The 22,424-nt window shown below is 40.2% G+C and overlaps 1 protein-coding gene across 2 annotated transcripts in view; it reads left to right on the forward strand.

The window, feature by feature from the left end:
• The window catches only part of DIP-lambda (Dpr-interacting protein lambda), a 1,126,682-nt gene that overhangs the window by 734,791 nt on the left and 369,467 nt on the right, over positions 1-22,424 (forward strand). For both annotated transcript variants that reach the window (XR_011605241.1, XM_070998417.1), the window contains exon 8: positions 4,592-4,858. Coding sequence is in view for 1 of the 2 variants with exons in the window: in XM_070998417.1 (XP_070854518.1) it covers positions 4,592-4,858 (267 nt within the window). In the remaining variant the exon portion in view is untranslated. The remainder of the gene's footprint in view (positions 1-4,591; positions 4,859-22,424) is intronic.

The following is a 22,424-nucleotide window of genomic DNA, read 5'->3' on the forward strand; positions in this document are numbered from 1 at the left end:
GATAATTTCAAAATTTGAGACGAATTATGGGTATATTTAAAGTTGTTATTAAACAGTGAACACATTTATTTTTTGGCTGGCAAAAATCGTCATACTGAACCCTCCGTTCAGCTAAGATCATCAGGGGTCAATCCTATGCGCTCTAGTTTTTTAATTACTAAGTTATATGAGGATGACTTTTGGTCATGGTATTGAGGTAATTAATATGTAAATTAAACCTAGGAAATAAATTGTCCCTTTAAAAACTTTTGATATGAAACAAAAATACCTCAAACCGAGGTAAAAACAAGGAAGAACGCTATAGTCGAGTACCTCGACTATCAGATACCCGTTACTCAAAGGGAAATGGAGATATGCAAGCAGCAAAGCGAAATTAAAATGCGCCACCTACCGGCGGTAGACAGATTTAAGCGTTATGAGCGTTAGAGTGGGCGTGGCAAATTTATTTTTGGATCATTATTTTTGGTATTGACGACACCAATACATTTCAGTTAAAATTTTTCATCTAGCATCCAAATTGTGGGCGTCACAGGTTTTCGCGGTTTGTGGGCGTTTAAGTGGGCGTGGCAAACTTTTTTTTAGGTCAATCGATAGGTATTGATGAGAACAATACATTTCAGTTAAAATTTTCTATCTAGCATCAAAACTGTAGGAGTTTCAGTTTTGGGCGGTTTGTGGGCGTTAGAGTGGGCGTGGCAGTCTACTGAAACAAACTTGCGCTGCGTAAGAAGCTCAGGAATCTGTACGCCAAATCTCAATAGCCTAACTCTCATAGTTTCCGAGATCTCAGCGTTCATCCGGACAGACAGACGGACAGACGGACAGACGGACAGACGGACAGACGGTCAGACGGACAGACGGACAGACGGACAGACGGACAGACGGACAGATCGACTCGGCTAGTGATCCTGATCAAGAATATATATACTTTATGGGGTCGGAAACGCTTCCTTCTGCCTGTTACATACTTTCCGACGAATCTAGTATACCCTTTTACTCTACGAGTAACGGGTATAAAAATGACGACTGCACCTTTAACATAAAAAATTTCTGGTATCATAATTTGTGACGAAAAATAATTTTACTTTCGAAAAAATAAAAGCACATTCTAAAATTTACTTTTTCGTCCCTAGACGAGTTGATCTAGCCATGTCCGCCTGTCCGTCCGTTTCTACGCAAACTAGTCTTTCAGTTTTAAAGCTATCGGGCTGAAACTTTTCCAAAAGTCTTATTTCTTTTGCAGGTAACAATTAAGTCGGAACCAGCCGGATCGGTTTAAATTGGTGGGAAAATAATATGAAAAAAATTATTGCTTCGGTGTTTTTTTAACATATTATCTTGTCATGGGAATATATTTTTATGTTTTTTTAAGAATTTCGAATTTAATAATTATAACTGCAAGGGTATACAAACTTCGGCTACCCGAAGTTAACTTCCTTTCTTGTTATACCCGTTGCTCGTAGATTCCGACCCCATAAGGTATATATATTCTTGATCAGGATCACTAGACGAGTCGAACTAGCCATGTCCGTCTGTCTGTCCGTCCGGATGAACGCTGAGATCTTGGAAACTATAAGAGCTAGGCTGGGATTTGGCATGCAGATTCCTGAGCTTCTTGCGCAGCGCAAGTTTGTTTCAGCAGGGTGCCATGCCCATTCTAACGCCCACAAGCCGCCCAAAACTGTGGCTCCTACAGTTTTGATCCTAAAAAAAAAATGTTAACTGATATGTATTGTTTTCATCAATACCTATCGATTGACCCACGCCCACTTTAACGCCCACAAGCCGCCCACAAACTTTAAAAAATCGTAAGTATGAACGCGGATATCTCGGAAACTATCAAAGATAGAGAAATGCGTTATTAGATTTAGATTCCGTAGCCTTGAAAGCAGCCCAAGTTTGTTACGCGAATATGCCACGCGCACTCTAACGCCCAAAAACGGCCCAAAGCTGTGGCGCCCGCAATTTTCATGCTAGATAACAAATTTTATTATGAAATGTGTTAGTCTCGTCAACACCTATTGATTGTTCCATAAAAAGCTTGCCACGCCCACTCTAACACCTATAACGCTTAAATCATTTTTTGAGATCGCGGGTAGGGGGCATTTCAATCTCGCTTTGCTGCTTGCATACGAGGGTGGTCCGATAAGTACTTAACCCTCAAAACAAAAACGAAAATTTTGGAAAAGTGGCGATTTATTTCTCAACATAATCTTCTTTTAGCTCGATACACTTGACCCAGCGATGCTCAAACTTCTTTAACCCGTCTGAAAAATACGTTTTCTCGAGGTCTGCAAAATAGGCCTCTGTGGCGGCGTCGACCTCCTCATTCGACGCAAATTTTCTGTCCAGCGAGTGACTTTTTCAAGTTTGGAAACAAAAAGAAGTCACACGGGGCCATATTTGGAGAATATGGTGGATGGGGTAGCAGTTCGTAGCCCAAGTCGACCAATTTGGCCTTGGCGAGGGCGGAAGTGTGAGCTGGTGCTTTGTCATGATGGAAGAGCACTTTTTTCTTCGCCAAATGTGGCCGTATTTTCTGCAATTCGGTGGCGAATCGGCCCAATAATGCGGCATAGTACAGCCCTGTGACCGTTTTGCCCTTCTCCAGGTAGTCGATGTAGATCACACCTCGTGAATCCCAAAAAACGGTGGCCATCACCTTTCGCCTTCTTCTGAGCATGTTCGCCGGGTGAAGTCCACTGTTTCAACTGTTCCTTGGTCTCTGGTGTGTACCAGTGGATCCATGTTTCGTCGACGGTCACGAAACGACGCAGAAACTTCTTTGGGTTGCGCTTAAACAGCGTCAAACACTGCTCTGATCTCTGGTCTCCCATCGCTCCGACAGCTTTCTCATGCCAAAAATTTCATGCAGGATATGACCCGCGCGGTCTTTTGACATACTGTCTCAGGTATCTCGCGTATCTTCAATCGGCGGTCTGCCAATACGAGATCGTGAATTTTTGTCACGTTTTCGGGGTACCTTGGCGTGGCCCATCAAAAACCGATGTGCGCCCACGTTGAAACTCGTTAAACCAATTTTTGACGGTCGCCATCGAAGGAGAAGAGTCACCGTACACAGCACCCAAGCGCTCTTTGATTTCGCTGCCCGATTTCCCTTCCAAAAACAAGAATCGAATCACAGACCGATATTTCTCTTTCTCCATTTTTCTAAAATCCGCGGACACGTCCGATTCCACACGCCGTCAAATCAAAACTACGAGTCCGATTCAACTGAAATTTCGACTGTAGCCGTCTACGAGAATGTACTACACGATAGTAAATTTCTCTTGCGATAGTGACGCCATCGGGCGGTGAGGCTAAGTTCTTATCGGACTGCCCTCGTATCTCCATTTCCCTTTTGTCCCTTAAGCTAAGTAACAGGTATCTGATAGTCGAGGTACTCGACTGTAGCGTTCTTCCTTATTTTGTTATGTTTTTGAGGTATGGGATATTTAGGAACTTAAATAAATTCACCAGCTTGTTTTTATATTTTAAAGAAGAAGAAACGCAATAGCTGAGTGTCTCGGCTATCAGCCATCACACATCGCGGCACAAGCCATCAAAGACAACGGTACTATTGACCATGCCAAAGTCTGTTTAACTTAGTCATTACTTTTAAAATGACAATGCGATTGGTACGATAAAATCAATTTCAATTTTCACTAAAAGAAAATCTTCTATAATATGGGCGCTTGTTGGCGTTAGAGTGGTCGTGACGCTTCGCTGAAGCAAGCTTCCGCTGCTTAAGAAACTCCTAGAATCTGTGTGCTCTCAAATGTTTAGCTTTTACAGTTTCTGTGATCTCAACTACGGACTGACAGCCAGACGGACGAATACAATATACCCTTTTACTCTACGAGTAACCAGTTAACTATTGTAAAGTTGCTTTATTAAATATCTTCGGAGTGGAATCACAAATTTGTTGTATTTGCAATTGTAGACCTACTTGTAAGGATATCGATTTTATTTTAGCCACTATGCATCAAGCAACCTTAAAGGGGGCAACGTTAGAAGGAGACAGCAGAAGATGTGCTCTCCCCCGCGAAGCGAACAGCAACACACAGAAAAAAGAGAGCAAAAAAAATCATGAACATTTTTCGAGATTTGATAACAATCCGTTCGCAAATCATAAACATTTAGGTGAAGCGTCACTGAAAAATTCCTTGACAGAAATGGGGAGAACACGGTTCTTAATTTATCAACACTATTTATGAAAACATGTATGTGGGTCTGGTGTCTCGATTGTCCGATTAGTTCGATGATCCAGCTGCTAGAGCGTCCGACTTTGGCACATGGTAGCGCAGGTTCGAGCCCGCAGGAAGTCGGTTGTGAATTGTGGGTTAACCCCGAAACCCCGGTCAAGTTTTATGAACGAGCGTTCATGAGTTGTAAATAAAAGGGCTTTTTTACGCTCCTTTTAATCTGGTTTGGCTTGACTTTTGAATCTTTATTTTTTCTGGGTGAACATTGCTGTTATGTTGTTGTTTTTGACGCTTCCATATTTTCTCGCCACGACCTTCCACCCCAGTTGGTTTGTGAGCTATAGCCTTAGCGTTCCGTATTTTACAATTGGTGCAATGTCTTCCAGAACTACGATTACCGCCCAAGCCGCCGACGACACCACAACCTTACGTTCAAACAACTGGAAAACCGCGTCGGAAGCAGCCACTCGGTCACAACAGGGGACTGAACGAAGTGGTGCGTGCCAAGGAAACCCATTTTTTAAATCAAATGCAGCAGGAGAATGGTATATACAGCGGTGGGATTGATGTGTTGCAGAGTGCCAACAGTGGAAATTCTGGGGGCGCTTTAGAAAGTGGAAACGTCAACGACGGCATGATAAACGGAGCGGAAGGTAAGTTCAGAAAATTTTAAGAGTAAATACTGCAAATTCACGGCCTGATGCAATCGAAAACCAAATCAGACAAGGTCAACTCTTAAAAACACATATTCAATTTTTCCCTAAACATACATCTAAAAAATACCTACACAGAGAAAATAAAATACCAAAACTGGTCATCAATCGGGTATTTTTGCATATCAATTTTGATCCCTTATGTTGCCATATCATATTCATATTTTCAAACATATAAAATTGATATTTTCGAACATGTCAAATTGGTATTTTTCATACCAGATTGATATGCGCACATATCAAAGTTGTGACCAAAGTGTGGTATTTTTTAATATCCAACTGAAACTGATATTTTTTCATATAAATTTGGGCTTTTATTCATTTTAGCACGTTATGTTTTTCTATATATATAGATATATATATATATATTAATTAATTATCTAATATATATTAGATATAGATATATATATTAACTGAAATTCTTTCATATCAAACTGATATTTTGTCAAAGCAATTCGACATCTAATTCATATCCAGCTTTATATTAAAATCGTTTTATTGAGAGATACACTTTTGTAGTTTTATTTTTAAATTTATTTTCATTCAAAGTCTTATGTTACTTTTAAAAAATAATTGTAACTTAAAATTATTTATCATAATTAAATACACTAAAGTATTTTTTTTCTTATCAGTTTGAGACCAGTTGGTGTATAATATACAAGAATTGGTTGACTTTCAAATTCGTTTATATTTATTATCTTAGTATTATTTATAAGTGAGCCAATTTCAAAGGATTGGTAATGCACATTAAAGATGCGCACAAAAAATTATTTTCTTGTGAAATAAATTTCATTAATATCGCTTCTGAAAATTCGAACGATTTCGTAGAGCTCTATAACTGATGAAACATTTTTAGTTAAAAAGTGTTCTTCTTTGTACGTGGTACCTTTAAAATCCAACTCCTTTATGACTTTTATCCATAAATATAATATTAGTCTTGGCACAGTTAAATTCAGACTTTTCCATAATGCAATGTTCGCTTTTTATAATTGTAAATATGTTTGGTAAGCCATTATCATAGTTTTGTTAGAACTGACTATATTTCAATGCAGCTTTCATGCTTAAAGTTTAAGAAATATTTTACCTGCTAGTAATATTATGCGAATATACTTTAGCCTTCAAATCGGAGACTCCAAAAGTGTTTTGGTGGTCCACTCATTTTAATTACATCATCCTGCAAAAGGGCTTATTCATAATTTTGTATATTTCTAAAACACTCTTGGTCAGGGGTTGCATTTTTCTGAGGTCTTGCTTAGTTTTTGGACATAATCGACAACAAGAATTGGAATTAAAGGAGGTATTAAACCCAAGAACTTCATTTAAACCTAAGTTGTCTCCCAATATGTTACATAAAACAAAAAAAAACCGTTTGGAACCTAAATCAGTGCTAATGACAATGCCTTCACTTTCAAGACTCTTTAAATTGTTTACAAGCGGTTGAAGAAATATATCTATTCCAAATTGATTACCTAGAGTCGTTTTGAAATAGGCAGCAACGAATATAAAATCGAACTTAGAAAGCAATTGCTGCGGTATTGTGGGGAACGTGTATAAAACACCGCATATGTTATCTACAATAGCATAGCTGCATAAGGGGTTATTGATTTAAAAACCATCCAGGTACAAACAAATGAATAACTATTTTATTTTGATAGTTGTAAGATAATTTATTTTTATAAGAAACCGAGTTGACGAAATGATCGGTTTTAGGACTTAATGTTCGTTTTGATATTTCTTGTATGGTATCATCCAAAAAATTTGGCAATTCAAAGAACTTGCGAACTTGAAAGGTAATGTCCATCAAGCAACCATTATCTTTTGCATCGTCTAGTGTGGAATCTTTTTTTTTTATAACTGGTGAAATCTTATTGTTTACATTAAAGGAAACTGGATTGGCAAAAGTATCTTTGTTTTTCAGTTTTTTTAGAAGTCTATGCTCCGAGGCTTTGTAAATAAATGGGTTTGAACAAAAATCGAGAAAGTGCTGAGCATCTTCGTTTATACTTTTGGGAATTTTTACAAGTTTTACTGCATCTATAAAGATATTTTAGAAATTTTTTCCTTAATAAACAATATATCTTTTCTACAAAATGAACTCTTTGAGTGGAACTCTAAAATGGTACTGAGATCGAAAGCTAAAAAAGATTCGGTTTCCGAATGCAAAGGACGCGAGATTTTGCCGCATGAGAAGCCCGAAAAATCTGCTATAAACAATACTTTAATAATTCCAACGCCAAGTCAACACTTAACGTCCGGAGTACCGAATGAAACTGGTAGTGCAGCCGTAAATGCCGTAGTACCAAAACCTGTCACAGGCGTGGTACCTAAAACAGTCACCTGTGTACCGCAGCGGAAACAAATTTTTGTTTCTCGGCTAAATCCTGACCTTTCATCGCTGGACATTACGGCCTATATCCGTAACAAAGTTCAGATTGATGATCTAAAGGTAGAACGATTTAATTTTCCATATGCTAGGGAAGTATCATCTTTTAAGATCGGTGTTCCCTGTGCTCATTTTGCAACTATGTGCTCAGCCAATTTTTGGCCTGTTGGCATTTTTGTTAAAGAGTACGAAGCTAAAAAAAAGAAAATTCGTTCAAAGGAAGTTGGAAATCCCTTTAAAGAGCCATCCACATCTACATCCTCATCTATCTCAAAAAACTAGATTCTTTTCTTCAGCTTTATTATCAGAATACAAGAGGTTTACAAAGTAAGTTGACCAAATTGTATACTGATAGTTTTTCCTTGTCTTCCCATGTTATTGTTTTTACTGAAACCTGGTTAAAACCGGAAGTTCTAAGTTCCGAAGTTTTTCCAAGTAAGTACACAACTTACAGGCTTGATCGTCCGTCTCGACGTGGAGGTGGAGTTTTAATTGCAGTTGACTCCGAATTAACGTCTGAAGTAATAACGTCCGACGAAATAAATGACATTGAATTTCTGTGTATAAAACTATCCCTTCCGGGTATTTCTATATACATAACATGTTCATATATTCCGCCATCATCGGAATTCCCGACATATGCGAATCATCTGTCCGCTATCCAGTTTATTTCAAGTAAACTATCAAATAGGGATCAGTTAATAGTTTTAGGTGACTTTAATATACCTAGGGCGACATGGTCCACCGTCGAAACCTCAAATATATTGTTACCTTCAACGCAGCATGATTTTCTTGACGGTTTGCTTGATATTTCATTGTCTCAAGTAAATCATGTATTAAATTTCTTAGGACGATTACTGGATCTATGCTTTGTTTCCAGTCCAGATTGTGTCTGCATAGCTAGAACCTCTGCAATTACTTTACCAGAAGACCCTTATCACCCAACGCTAGAGCTGACTATTGACACGGGTACAAAAGTGTATGAAGTATCTGAAAAAATAGCTAAACGCATCCCCTGCTTTCGTAAAGCGAACTTTGCACTCATTAATAGCCTTATAGGTTGCTCGGAATGGTCCAATCTGTACTTAAGTACTAATATAAATGAAGCGGTTAATATATTTTATAACATATTAAACGAAGTTTTTGATACATGCGTTCCTACGTATTATCTTAAAACTTCAAACCAACATCCGTGGTTTAACAAAGAGCTGGCACGACTTAAAAATGTAAAGTCTAGACTCTACAAAAAGTTTAGAGCTTCAGGTTCACAAGCTGCCTTTTCCCGATACTTAAGTGCTCGGTCTGATTTCACCGTGCTTAACGCCCAGTGTTATAAAAACTATTTAGCTCGTTGCAAGACCCAGTTTACACTGGATCCAAAACAGTTTTATAATTATGTTAACACAAAGCGTAAATTTTCTAGTTACCCATCATCACTTAAATTTGAAAATTCGGCTGCTAGCACTGATCAAGCCATAGCCGATCTTTTTGCACAGTTTTTTCAAACCACCTATTCAACATCAAGTCCTCCAGATCAGTCTTACCCATATGTCATTCCTAAATCAAACTTTATTTGTTGTCCTGTTATAAGTAAAAGCTCACTTCTTTTAGAATTGCAAAGGGTCAAACCAGTCTACTGTCCGGGTCCTGACGGAGTCCCTGGATGTGTGCTTAGGTATTGCGCTGAGACTTTGTGTAGACCATTGCACAAACTGTTTACTTTGTTTTTAGAAACATCCGATTTCCCACACAGATGGAAGGAATCGTTTGTTATCCCGCTTCATAAAAAAGGGAGTAAATTGAACGCATGTAATTACAGAGGTATTTCAAAGCTATCAGCTATACCGAAGCTCTTTGAGAACATTATTACGCCTCATTTACAACACAGTTGTAGGTCCCTTATTTCCTCTTGTCAACACGGATTTATAAAACGTAGGTCAACGACAACCAACCTTTTGAAGTTTACTTCATTTGTTATAGGAGGTTTTAGAAAGAATCGTCAGACTGATGTGGTCTACACTGATTTAAGTAAGGCGTTTGATTCTGTAAGTCACCCGATTTTAGTCCGGAAATTGGACCTTTTAGGGTTTTCTGGTGATCTTCTTAGGTGGATTTTAAGTTATTTGAATGATAGGACTCAAAGGGTCATTTTTAAAAACTCTTTGTCATCCCTAATCCGAGTTACTTCCGGTGTACCACAAGGAAGTCATCTTGGTCCTCTCCTGTTTACATTATTTATAAATGACCTTCCATTGGTCTTAACGAAGTCACGGGTTCTTATGTACGCAGATGACGTTAAGTTGTACCTGCAATATAATGACCCCGCCCAAAGTTTAGCTTTACAATCGGATCTAAATGCATTTCAAACATGGTGCATGGATAATGAATTGAATTTAAATGGTTCTTAGTGTAAACTAATGACCTTTTTTCGTGTCAGCCCCCACTACTCAACGTATACTTTGAGTGGTTGTGCGTTAGATAGGATAACGCATGCTGACGACCTTGGAGTCTACATGGATCCTAGACTTAAATTTTCCTATCACATTACTACTATGGTAAATAAAGCCAGGGGCGTGCTTGCATTTATCAAAAGGTGGTCGAAGGAATTCGATGATCCCTATGTCACAAAGACCTTGTTTATTTCATTAGTCCGACCAATTCTTGAGTACTGCGCTCCTGTTTGGAGTCCCCAATATGGGGTGCATATAGACCGGATTGAGTCTGTGCAAAAAAACTTCTTAATATTTGCCTTACGGAGACTTAACTGGGATACAAGCCTAATACTACCATCCTACTCTAGTAGACTACTTCTAATTAACTTACCATCGTTAGCTAACCGTAGAACTATGCTTGGTATTACGTTTATTAGAAATCTTATTCATGGTGATGTAGAGAGTCCCGAGTTACTGGGTCGCCTGCATTTTAATGTGCCAAATAGATTCACTAGAAACTATATTCCTTTAGTATTAAATCACTGTATCTCTAATTACGCAATGCATGAACCTTTTAGAGTACTTTGCAATGATTATAATAGACTATATCATCTAATATCTACTACTGACTCACTTCCTATCTTTAAATCAATAATACTATCCTCCCTAGTAACTAATTAGTTTTACTTGATGTATTTTGTCTATTCGTATATTGACCTGTATTTTTAAATGTCTATTGTTACATTGTCTTTTTCTTTGTCCGCGATTATGTTTACTCGCCCAAAACGGTGATGGGCTCCGCGCGTAACAAGCTTTGCTTGGTGTCGTAGGGCCACTTGTTTGTACTGACCATAGTGCATCAACGTCCAAAAAAAAAAAAAAAAAAAAAAAATATATATATATATATTTTGACATAATGACATCCTTCCCTCAAGATCTGAAAATTCCTTGACGGTTGTTGTTAGTTATGTAACAAATTTAAAGCTTTCTCCAAAATATTGTCTTCTTAATAAAATTACTGATTTGCTTTTTTTTGTCGGCTTCGTTTCAGAGAACTGTATGGGTTTATGTCGCGTAACATGTCTCTTAATATTAGGAAAGTTTGTGAACTCTTGGTTACATTCAGAAAGTTTACATTCGTATATGTCAGCCTCACAAAATCCATCAAAATATTTAAAATGGTGTGGTGGTTTACAGCACTCAAAACATTCCATGGTTTAAATAAAACAAACTTATAAATGTGAACAAAGATACAAAATATATTCCAATATAGAAAAGCTTAATGCTTATATGTGTATATTCAAAGGACAGTGGTAAAATATATGTATTTAACTAAAGAGTATATGCTACTGATTTAAATATTCAATAAACTTGATAATAATAATAAATTTGCAAAAATGACCAAACAAGAATAGGATAATTAGAGTACTTAAGATTAAAGACGTGAAAGGTCTGGAAGCAACAATCATTAAAAAAGATTTAAATTGCAATGTTTGCTTTCCAATGGTAATGCAGAAATCGGTTGGCTAGTTAAATCTATTTCAACTACTACAATAAAGGGATGAATTTTAGTATTTTCTTTGATGGTGTTTGTTACGTGGGCATATTAGTGGCCATATTAGCCAATGGATCGTCGCGGGCCACGCAATACGGTCCCCTATTGCGAAGGTTGTCCGTCGAAAGTAATGTCATTGTTCTTGACCTAATCCACTCCTCGCGTCAGCACACCCCATTTGTTAGACTTCTAGCACACCATGGTTTCGAATTCTTATTCACATTATAAATTTATAAGGTAATATATATCTGCGTCCGTTGATTAATTTAATTCATTGACAATTATTCTGTTAGCGGAGAGTATCGAATTTATCACCTGTCAAGGTGCACACATCAGCAAAATACTGACTATTCACGACTACAAACGTCGCTCAGAGGGCTCTTGCAATTGTCATATAACTACAAGGCTGATACTCGCCGCTGAAAAAGTTTAAAGTAGTCTATAAAACTGTAGGATACTGCATGAATATTTATTTATGTATTTTTATAAGAAAGGAACCGTGTCCCGACAAATTTACCCTCTCTTTAAATCCTGGGCGATGAGAGATCGACGCTCCGGATCCTGGGCTTTGGGAAAATATTATATTGGATATATATGTCGAGGATTCGCTAGAATCGTCCTCTGCTTCAGGATGCTCTTCGTGCTGGTCCGAACGGAAACGTTTTGTGGCGCGAATGCCCTCTCTTACTGCTTGCGTCCCTTTTGCCAGCGTCGCTCTCTACTTTATTCAACTCTCGCTCTCGCATTTTAATACACACACTACTGAGAACTTTCCGTTATTCCATTTTGATACGGACACCTGCATCCTTCTATCTAGCTCACACCAGTGCACAGACTAACGTTGACGACAGAAACTGTTGCCTCCACTTAAACAGCCGAAGGAACAGCACAGAACTACATGAAAACGAATGGGAAGCGAAAGACAAACCAAAGCTAACAGTTGTTATAATTTGAATTGGCCAACATATGTATATAAATATACGTGCACCAAAATACGTCTGTTCTTAAGTATACCAATTCACTTAAACACAAAATATATATAAATTATGCCAGAGGCATGCGACTTCTTCAACGGCTGGTGGAGAGATTTGTCCTCTCTGATTGTTCATCATGATTCGCACTTTGTCTATTGATTCGGTTGGTTTAAATATATTTCAATGAATGTTTGAATGCTTCCAATGTTTTTTTGATTTTTACTTGTTATTCAAATGTATTATTTGGGGACATTGGTCCTTGGTTATACATGAGTTCACTTTAGCTTTGATTGGCTCGATTAACACATTTATATTGCATCACTACTTTCTCCGACGTATGTTATTGGTCGATACGGCTCTGAACGGATGGTTTCTACAGCTGAACAAATTTCAGGTGCATGGAGATCACGGATACTGCGTCCACAAACATCGCAGTATGTCGGATGTCGTCCTTATTGTTGATCCTCTCCAAGTTTTTTGATGACAATGGCGGCGCTGGTTCGACACATACGATTCTTTCGAGCTGCAATTGTGCTCTCCTCAAGGACTGTTGGATATGGTGGTTGGTCCTGGTGACAGGAGACTCTGTGGACGGCTGCCCCAGGGAAAGTCGCCTTCCCTCGAAGCTGCCGGCTTCCGTCAGCAAGACACCCAACTGGATTCTCTCTGTTTCTCTATTTGTCTAAGGTCTTTTATACCAGACTAGAGCTTTTAGTTGGATGCGGGTATGGATCGGATAAACTAGGTGTTCCCACCTGGGATTACTGTTTCTTGATATCTGCTATCTTGGGAGTCAACGGCCGGCTGCTTCCCTTTGCCAGCTACCGGAGTATGGTTACCAATAGGTTGATATTGGCTGTTCTTCTGGCGACGCGACACCCGAGAATTGCCGAATTGCTTTTTCTTCTGCCTTTACCAGTATGAGTCTGGTTAGTCACATGCACCCCTCCCCTCTATGTGAATCTTTCTATGTGGAGGGCGTACGAAACAGGCTCGAAGTGATCGATGCAGACCGCATGGAATGTCTTCGCAAAAGGAATCTGCGTACGACCATTGTTGTCTGTTCCGTGTTTCTTCTCCTTTTTAGGCCCCCATTCACGTGTGGCTTCGACCCACTCCTGTGATCAAGAGTCTCATGTTTTATCGGCTGAGCTGTCCAGGCTGATATCCTCACTGCTGTTGCTTTATGTTAAAGGTATTTTAGTATTTTAGTACTTTTATTACACTTGGCGCATGGAATCTATTTTGATGTTTCCTCCTTTGATCTAACTGACGATCGATTAAAGTATATTTATTAGAAATGGTTTGATTTATATGTTTATAAGGTGAAAGAACTTTTGTAGTATTAGGAAACCTTTGTAGTGCTGGACATGTTTTTCGCAGTATTTTTTAACCAGCGGTCCACTCGGAGACCCTCCCTTTTGAATTCCGCTATCGAAGTTAATGGGGATGTTAGCAGCAAGCCGCAAATCTGGGAGTTCTTGTTGCCTTTCAAAAGCTCAACAAATTCATCTTCATCAATTTTATGCTTCAGTTTGAAATGCTAGTTGTGCATATCGGAAACATAATCGCTGAAGGTTTCGTGCTGTCCTTGCTTGCGTTCCATTTGTTCCTTGACTTTCATAAGGTCACTTTCGGTAGTGGAAAACGCTTGTTCCACCTCTTGTGTCAACGAATAGTAGTCAAAATCGTAGTCTTCTGCCTTGTCCTCCATTAGCTGCCAATTCACGAAAGACTTGTTGGCGGCTGAGGTCATACAATTCTTGCAATCGATCCACGCGGAACAAGAAGCTCTCAACTGTCATGCCGCATCCGCTTTCATCGAACTTTAGGTTCCATCTATCTAATCTGACATCTTTTGATCTCGATCCCTGAAATGATGAGTTCCGATCGATCTCTGGATTCAGTTGGTGACTTGACTCCCTCTCGTTTGTGCTGGATTTCCTGAGTGATGGAGTATCAACCCACCTGGGTGTTCTTAGCCGGTGCATCTGGCTATTGAGCATGTCCTGCGTTACCGGTTCCAGAGGCGGAGTCTCTTGATATCTCAAGAAGCTGTCTGTTGGATTCGGAACTGTTCGGGGCGGCGATGGCAGTCCCTTCTGTTCGGGTCTTCTGGATGTCGGAGACTGCAATTCGGTAATTTGTGCTTTCAGCGCTTCTATCTGGGCACTCATTCCACGCTGCATTTCGTTGCTCTGCCTCAAGAGCTCCATCAATCTTTGTTCACGTCGCTCGGCAGCCTCTAAGTTGTCCTCCTCATGCCTCTGAAATTGGGGAAGCATACTTGATCTTCCTTTCGGCGGTCCTAGGGGTAGATTCTCCCCACCGGCGGCTCCTTCCATTTCAGTATATTGGTCCAGATTGTTTTCCTCAGACGGGGTATCTACCTGTCCTGGCTGATTCTGTGCGAGCTCCCACGGCTCTCTTTCAGGTGAATCTCTTAGCCTTGGCGCGCTCGCACTGCGGGGTTGGTGATTTTCACCGCGCTTTGTTGCTCGGGTCACTCTTCCGGTGCTGGGTTGGAATAGGACCTTCTACTTGGCCCCCTTCATTTATATGATTAGGCCTTCTTTAAAGGCCTCCGCTTTCTTTTATAAATTGTCACTTTGTGCTGATTAATACACGCACTAAAATTGGCTTCACTTTTTTTTTCGTTTAATGTAAAAGGTTCACGTGATTCTTTTCAAAACACCCGGTCAGCGACGTAAACGCTGAAAAAGTCGACAAAAAAATGTTTATGAACTGGGAGTGCTTCTCTCTGCTTCTCAAGTTTCTCTTCGGTCAAGAACCGTCCTATATTTAAGCCCCAAAAACAAAACAAAACATATATCCCTAACTAGGGGTGGTAGCCGCTTCTACACAACGGGGTTTCGCTAAACTAACATGCCCTTACTTTCCCTATTTATTCAGCTCAATTGTTCCAAACGGAAACTGGCTGTGTTTAGATAAGGGATCTGTCCAAAAACCCCCTCCCGCCAGTCGTCGGAAAACAAGTTGTTTGACCGATCATTCTCGGGCTCCACAACCTTCTCCTATTTCTCTGGACTCGAACCAAGCCAACGACCTGACCAACTAGCCTAATACGTTGTGGGGCGTCGGCCAGAGTAACTAAAGATCGTCCACCGCCCAAATATGTCAAGGGAAACCACAAAGACTCGAACCAAGCAAACGACCGGACAAATGCCTAGTACTTTGTGGGGTGTCGGCTTTGCGTTTCCTGTCAGTTCCCCCACCCCCATTCTGCACTGGATCGAGAAACGAACAGTAGACCCGCACCGCAACTGCTAAATGCGTTACCGTCATGCTTGCGCTCCTGCTCTTTCTGGACTCGAACCTATCAAACGACCTGACAAATGCCTAGTACGTCGTGGGGCGTCGGCCAGAACCAGCACCTATAAATTGTATTTAGGTTAATTTTAACAAATAGTCGTTCAGCACGTAGTTGTAAGTATAGTATTATTAAAAGGATAACTCCTAGTTCTTGATTTAAGGAAATTCTGGTAAATTTTCCCAAGAACAAAACGGGCAATTTCTACGGTTAAAGACTTTTTAAAGTCAGGCCTCTATTCTGCGACAAAGTTCTGATTGAGTGGCCACTTAACACTGACAGTCACAGAAGTTGGGGAATTTACAGTTACTAGTTGAAAGACAAAATAAATAAGTATGCGCATATTAAAAAATTATTTTAGCTCCCTGCTCTATCAAACAGTCAAACTACTCATCCCAAGGTATACCCGCTCCGATACCGCAGGTACCGAGATTGTGGACCCTGGTAAAATTCCTTAAGGAATATGAAATATCCTAGCGTTGGTCGCCAATTCTGTTACGTGGGCATATTAGTGCCCGAGTCTTGACAAGGACTTGGGCCGAGGGAGAGGCGTCCGATATTCAGGCACCATTTGCTGGCATAAGCTACGTCATATTCGGGTCGTGGGATCTTGGTAAGCCTCTCTCCTCTCCAACATAACGAGAATAAATATTAAATGTGCCTGGAAAATAATATAAGTCATAAAGTTCGTCAGTCATCAGTCCACACTGCCCAACAAGCTTAGCTGTCGCTTGATCGCAATACGATCGGGCTGTGTTTTGGCCATATTCCCTCCCCTTCTCACATTCGTGTGCCAATGGATCGCCGCGGGCCACGCAATACGATCCCCTATTGTCAAGGTTGTCCGTCGAAAGTTATGTCATTGTTCTTGACCTACACCACTCCTCGCATCAGCAAACCCCCTTTGTTAGAGTTCTAGCACACCATGGTTTCGAATTCTTTTTCACATTATAAATTTATTAGGTAATATATATCTGCGTCCGTTGATTAATTTAATTTAATTGACAATTATTATGTTAGCGAGAGTGTCGAATTTATCACCTGTGAAGGTGCACACATCAGCAAAATACTGACTATTCACGACTACAAACGTCGCTCAGAGGGCTCTTGCAATTGTCATATAACTACAAGGCTGATACTCGCCGCTGAAAAAGTTTATAGTAGTCTATAAAACTGTAGGATACTGCATGAATATTTATTTATGTATTTTTATAAGAAAGGAACCGTGTCCCGACAAACTTACCCTCTCTTTAAATCCTGATGACAGATCGACGCTCCGGATCCTGGGCTTTGGGAAAATATTATATTGGATATATATGTCGAGGATTCGCTAGAATCGTCCTCTGCTTCAGGATGCTCTTCGTGCTGGTCCGAACGGAAACGTTTTGTGGCGCGAATGCCCTCTCTTACTGCTAACGTCCCTTTTGCCAGCGTCGCTCTCTACTTTATTCAACTCTCGCTCTCGCATTTCAATACACACACTACTGAGAACTTTCCGTTATTCCTTTTTGATACGGACACCTGCATCCTTCTATCTAGCTCACACCAGTGCACAGACTAACGTTGACGACAGAAACTGTTGCCTCCACTTAAACAGCCGAAGGAACAGCACAGAACTACATGAAAACGAATGGGAAGCGAAAGACAAACCAAAGCTAACAGTTGTTATAATTTGAATTGGCCAACTAATCTACGACACGGCCATCCTGACTTTCACACGTCCTCGTGTGTTTCCAACTTAAAAACATTACAAAATATTATCTCTCTATAATAAATAGAAGTAGATATGTACCTTGAAGTTAAAGCAAAAATAACTATATTTTCATTAATCAGAAGCCTTATAAACTATTAATCTATGAATAACAAATCAAACTTAGCATTTTTCCTTTCTTAACATTTTTCCTCAATGACATTATTCTTTTAAATTCAAAAGTTATACAGAATTCTTAATTATTAACTAGCAGATCGAACTTACACTTCCTCATACGTAAGCAAAGGACAATACTTTTATTATTTTAAGCCTTGAGATCCGGACTACCATCAATTCAAACAATATTCATTTTCCATTTTCATTTGCTTCCCCAATAAGCAATCACATTGTTACAATCACTATCTCTATCTCTAACATTTTTCATTTTACTTAACAATGTAAGTCTTGTCTCGACCAACCGACCAACATAGCACACAGTTGTCTCGACTATAAACAGATCAGTTGACCAACCGGCCAACACATAGCACACAGTTGTCTTAACTGTAAACAGATCAATTTATGGGTTTTCATTTCAACCAACCGGCCAACACATAGCACACAGTTATTTCATAAAGCATCGCAGCCATCACCGGCTCGATCAACATCATCTTCATCCATGACCGCCTCGTAATGCTGTGTGGTAATCCCCTTCTCAGACATTTTGTCGTCAAAATTCGTGGGAATATTTGTAAGCTCCCTTTAACGCTTTTAATTTATATCCTGGTAATAGCCCAACAATTAAAAATGCGCCTTTAAACTTAGGGTCTAGTTTTGTCTGGTGTAGCTTCTCATTCTTGAGTAAGACATGATCCCCAACTTTATGCTTAACAATAGTGGCTTTATTCCGATCGAATCCTAATTTGTCATATTTGGAATATTTTTCCATATTGTGCTTAGCTATATTTCTGATTAGACTTACATCAACCACACTCTCGTTTTCAGCAACGGGAACAAGTCCAAATGGTCCACCTTTTTTTCCAATTAGTAACTCTGTTGGACTAACTTTCGTTACCCGATTGGGAGTGCAATTAAGAGCCAGTTGAATTTCATACAAAGCGCCCTGCCAAGACCCCTTGCCCGCAGTTAGCTTAGATTTAAGAGTACTCATCACTCGTTCGACCTGGCCATTGGCCCGGCTGGCGCCAGTTGCGATCAAATGTAAATCTATCTTTTGTGCTGAGCAAAAGTCACGAAACACAGTACTAGCAAAGCTACGTCCTTGATCAGCTATCAAACGGGAAGGAACCCCAAAAATCGATACTAAAGACCTCACTGACTTAATGCAGCTTTCAGAGTCTAGTCTAGTGGTGTGAAACAAATGGACGAACTTAGAAAATGCATCTATTTGAACGATTATATATTCCCTTTGTTCATTTTTACCACTAAGCTTCCCTGTGATATCAATATGAACTGTATAAAACGGGACGCTCACTTTCGGAATGGGATGCAATTCAGCTTGTACCTTGCCAGTCGGAGGTTTAGATAACCGCCAGGTAATGCAATTGTCAACGAATTTACGGACATACTTTGACATTTTGTCAAACCATTAGTACTCGTATATTTTTGCAAGGGTCTTTTCCCAACCGAGATGCATAATTTCCTCGTGAACGTTGGTAACAGCAGACCACCTAAAGGGCTTTGGATTAATAGGAAGACAGTGAGTTTTCCCATGTCTTTGAATTTTCCTATATAGAGTACCACCACGTAACTTAAAGGTTTTCGCTATGTCATCAGGAAGTTCTCCATTGCGCAATTTGGACACGATAGATGATGTTTCTTCATCTCTTTGCTGCTCTGCCAACAACCAGTTGTCAGTAATCTCTGTCAAGTTTATACGCTTTTCGGTTATACCTTTTGAATTTTTACGATCTTCCTACACTGGGTTTCGAGAGAGAAAGTCTACATGAGCCATTCGATCACCTGGTCTATACTCAATATCGAACTTAAAAATCTGCATATACGACCACCACCTTTGCACTCTAGGAGTTAACTCGGCTTTGGGTTTGGAAGCTTTGAGCGAATTACAGTCCGTATACACCGTAAATTGACGATCATGCAAGTAATGACGGAAATACTTCATGGAGACATATACTGCGAGCCTTTCCAACTCGTATGAGTGGTAGCGTGATTCGGCGGTGCTGAAATACTCAATCACTCGAGGCTTGTTCTCGATCCTATGGAATAAAATGGTCCCGTAACCATCAGCACTTGCGTCGGTGTGAAGCTCAATCGGAAAAAGTTGGTCGAATATAGTGAGCACGGGCTCATTGGTCAAGATAAAAATTACTCTTTGTCGTACTTGCTCGTGCTCCGGGTTCCACTCAAACGATATGAGTGATACGAACTGAGGGACAAATTGCCTGCAATAAGAAACGAGACCAATAAACTGTCTCAGCTGGGTCACAGACCGTGGAGGTGGCAGATCAGTCAATGCTTTTATTTTCCTTGGATTGGGTCTTATTTCACCTGCCTTAACTTCCAACCCCAAATATTCAACACAGGATTTAAGAAATGAGCATTTTGTGATATTAAAAGAAAATCCGGCTTTAGTTAGGATTTGCAAAACTACCTCAAGTCTTTCTAATGCTTCGTGCTTAGACGACTACATACGAATGAACAAGATCACCTAAAGCACAATTAATAGCTCGTTGATATACGGAAGGGGCACCCAAATGGCATGGTAACAAACTCATACTGTCCGTCCGGAGTAACGAACGCTGTTTGTTCGATCGAATTCGGATGAATTGGGATTTGGTGAAATCCGCTTGACATATCTATGCAGGTGAAAAACTTAACACCACTTAGTCTACCTATCTGGTCCAAAATAAGTGGCAACGGATACTTGTAAGAAATAGTGTTCGAATTCAGTTCCCTATAATCAACACAGAGACGGTCAGTTACGTTTTTCTACTTAACAAGAAGCATCGGGCTTGCAAAGGGGGAGGAACTTGGTTTTATAATGTTCGCATCCAACAGCTGTTTAATAGACATTCGCATTTGTTCTTTTTCTTCCACGCTCAATCTGTAAGGTCGTCTCTGAACTGTCTGAATTGGATCAATCAGTCGAATCTCTAGCTGCCCCGTAGTTACGCGACTTTTTGGAATACCGTTTATAATCGAACCAGAATAATTTTGAAGCATTGGTGTTAGCCTATCCTTATCTAAACCACTTAGATCGGTATGAACATTGGCCAAATTGGGAACACAGTCTGAAGTCAAGGCAGGCAATACAGTTTTTTCATTAAACATTGAAAGTGAATTAGATGTAATTGTTACACCGATTCCCTGGCTCAAAATTTCTCTCCCAATCAAAGCATCATACTTGATATAACTCTCTTGAACTGCATGAAAAAGAACTTCGTAGGAATGATCACAAATCAAAACTTTAGCCAATATCTGTAGGGTGCTAAAAACCGTATTACTACCAATACCTCTTAAAATTACTACGTTATTTATTCTAGATCCAGACAGCTTTAGCGAGACGGCTTCCTTAATGAGCGAGCGCACTCGGCTCCTGAGTCAAAACAAAATTGAAACGACTCACTAAATTGTTGAAGAGTTCCAAGGGGCTCAAGTACGGTACATAGGTTGACATCTTTAACATAATCCCTCTTGACCGTCATTGAGCGCTCCTGACGATCCGGGCACACAGTAGGCACATGCCCTTCCTTTCCACACTTAAAGCAGATTAGAGTCGAGCGATCTCTTCCTCCGTTATGTCCAGAACGTTGATTAGCTAGTTGACTATGTCGCGGGGGCACACCAGACAAGTGACACTCCGCCTTCTTTGGACCTTCTTTTCCGCATTTGTAACATCTGATATTGAAGAATGGTCTTGTTTTCTTATTAGTCGGGGCCGACAAGACGTCGCCAGTACCGCGGCTCGGTCCAGCACCAAAAGAAAAGGCTTTCAACTCCTGTTGCAACTCGTTCCGAGAATTGACTTCTGTAGTAAAAGCCAAGCGTCGCAATCGCTTGTCCAATCCAGCCACGTGTGCCAAAGCAACAGAAACGGCAATTTGCTCTACCGTCAAGGACTTCCACCTGGACATCAGAGATGTTACAACTCTGCTTCCATACAGCGACATAGATTCTCCCTCTGTTGGGCGACCATTCAGCAGATTCAACACAGTTGCAGCCAAGGTCTCCGTTCCGGCGGAATACTGTAAAAACAGTTCTCTGAACTGCGTCCATGTGATCCCAGGGTAGGCCGTTTGTGCAAGCCAATGAGACGCGCTTCCTTGCAAGGACCGACTGAGAGCCATCACGAGAGCGCTGCCTTCTATACTGCTTTCGGAAAGAATGTAATCTACCGTTGCACTCCATGATACAGCATCCGCGCTTGAACGATCAGGACTAAAGATCGGTAATACAACGGGAACTGCGTCATCCGGGCCTCGCTGTACTGCTTTTATAAGTTCCGAGAAAGTACGATTTTGTGATTCCAAAAGCAGCTTCAGATTATTTTCGCTTTTGGTTTGAGGCCTGGGCAATCCCACTTCTGATGTCGAGGATTCACTAGAATCGTCCTCTGCTTCAGGCTGCTCTTCGTGCTGGCCCGAACGGAAACGTTTTCTGGCGCGTGGCATCTTTTCAGTTTGGCTCTTCAAATACGAGTGCCCTCTCTTACTGCTTGCATCCCTTTTGCCAGCGTCGCTTTCTACTTTATTCTACTGTCGCATTCCAATACGCACACTACTGAGAACTTTCCGTTATTCATTTTCGATGCGGACACCTGCATCCTTCTATCTAGCTCACACCAGTGCACAGACTAACGTTGACGACAGAAACTGTTGCCTCCATTTGAACAGCCGAAGGAACAGAACAGAAGTACATGAAAACGAATGGGAAGCGAAAGACAAACCAAAGCTAACAGTTGTTATAATTTGAATTGGCCAACTTATCTACGACATATATATATAAATATACGTGCACCAAAATACGTCTGTTCTTAAGTATACCAATTCACTTAAACACAAAATATATATAAATTATGCCAGAGGCATGCGACTTCTTCAACGGCTGGAGTAGAGATTCGTCCTTTTCAATGCATGTTTGAATGCTTCCAATGTTTTTTTGAT

This window comes from Drosophila suzukii (assembly GCF_043229965.1).
Source record: "Drosophila suzukii chromosome 2 unlocalized genomic scaffold, CBGP_Dsuzu_IsoJpt1.0 scf_2c, whole genome shotgun sequence".
Classification (NCBI taxonomy): Eukaryota; Metazoa; Arthropoda; class Insecta; order Diptera; family Drosophilidae; genus Drosophila; species Drosophila suzukii.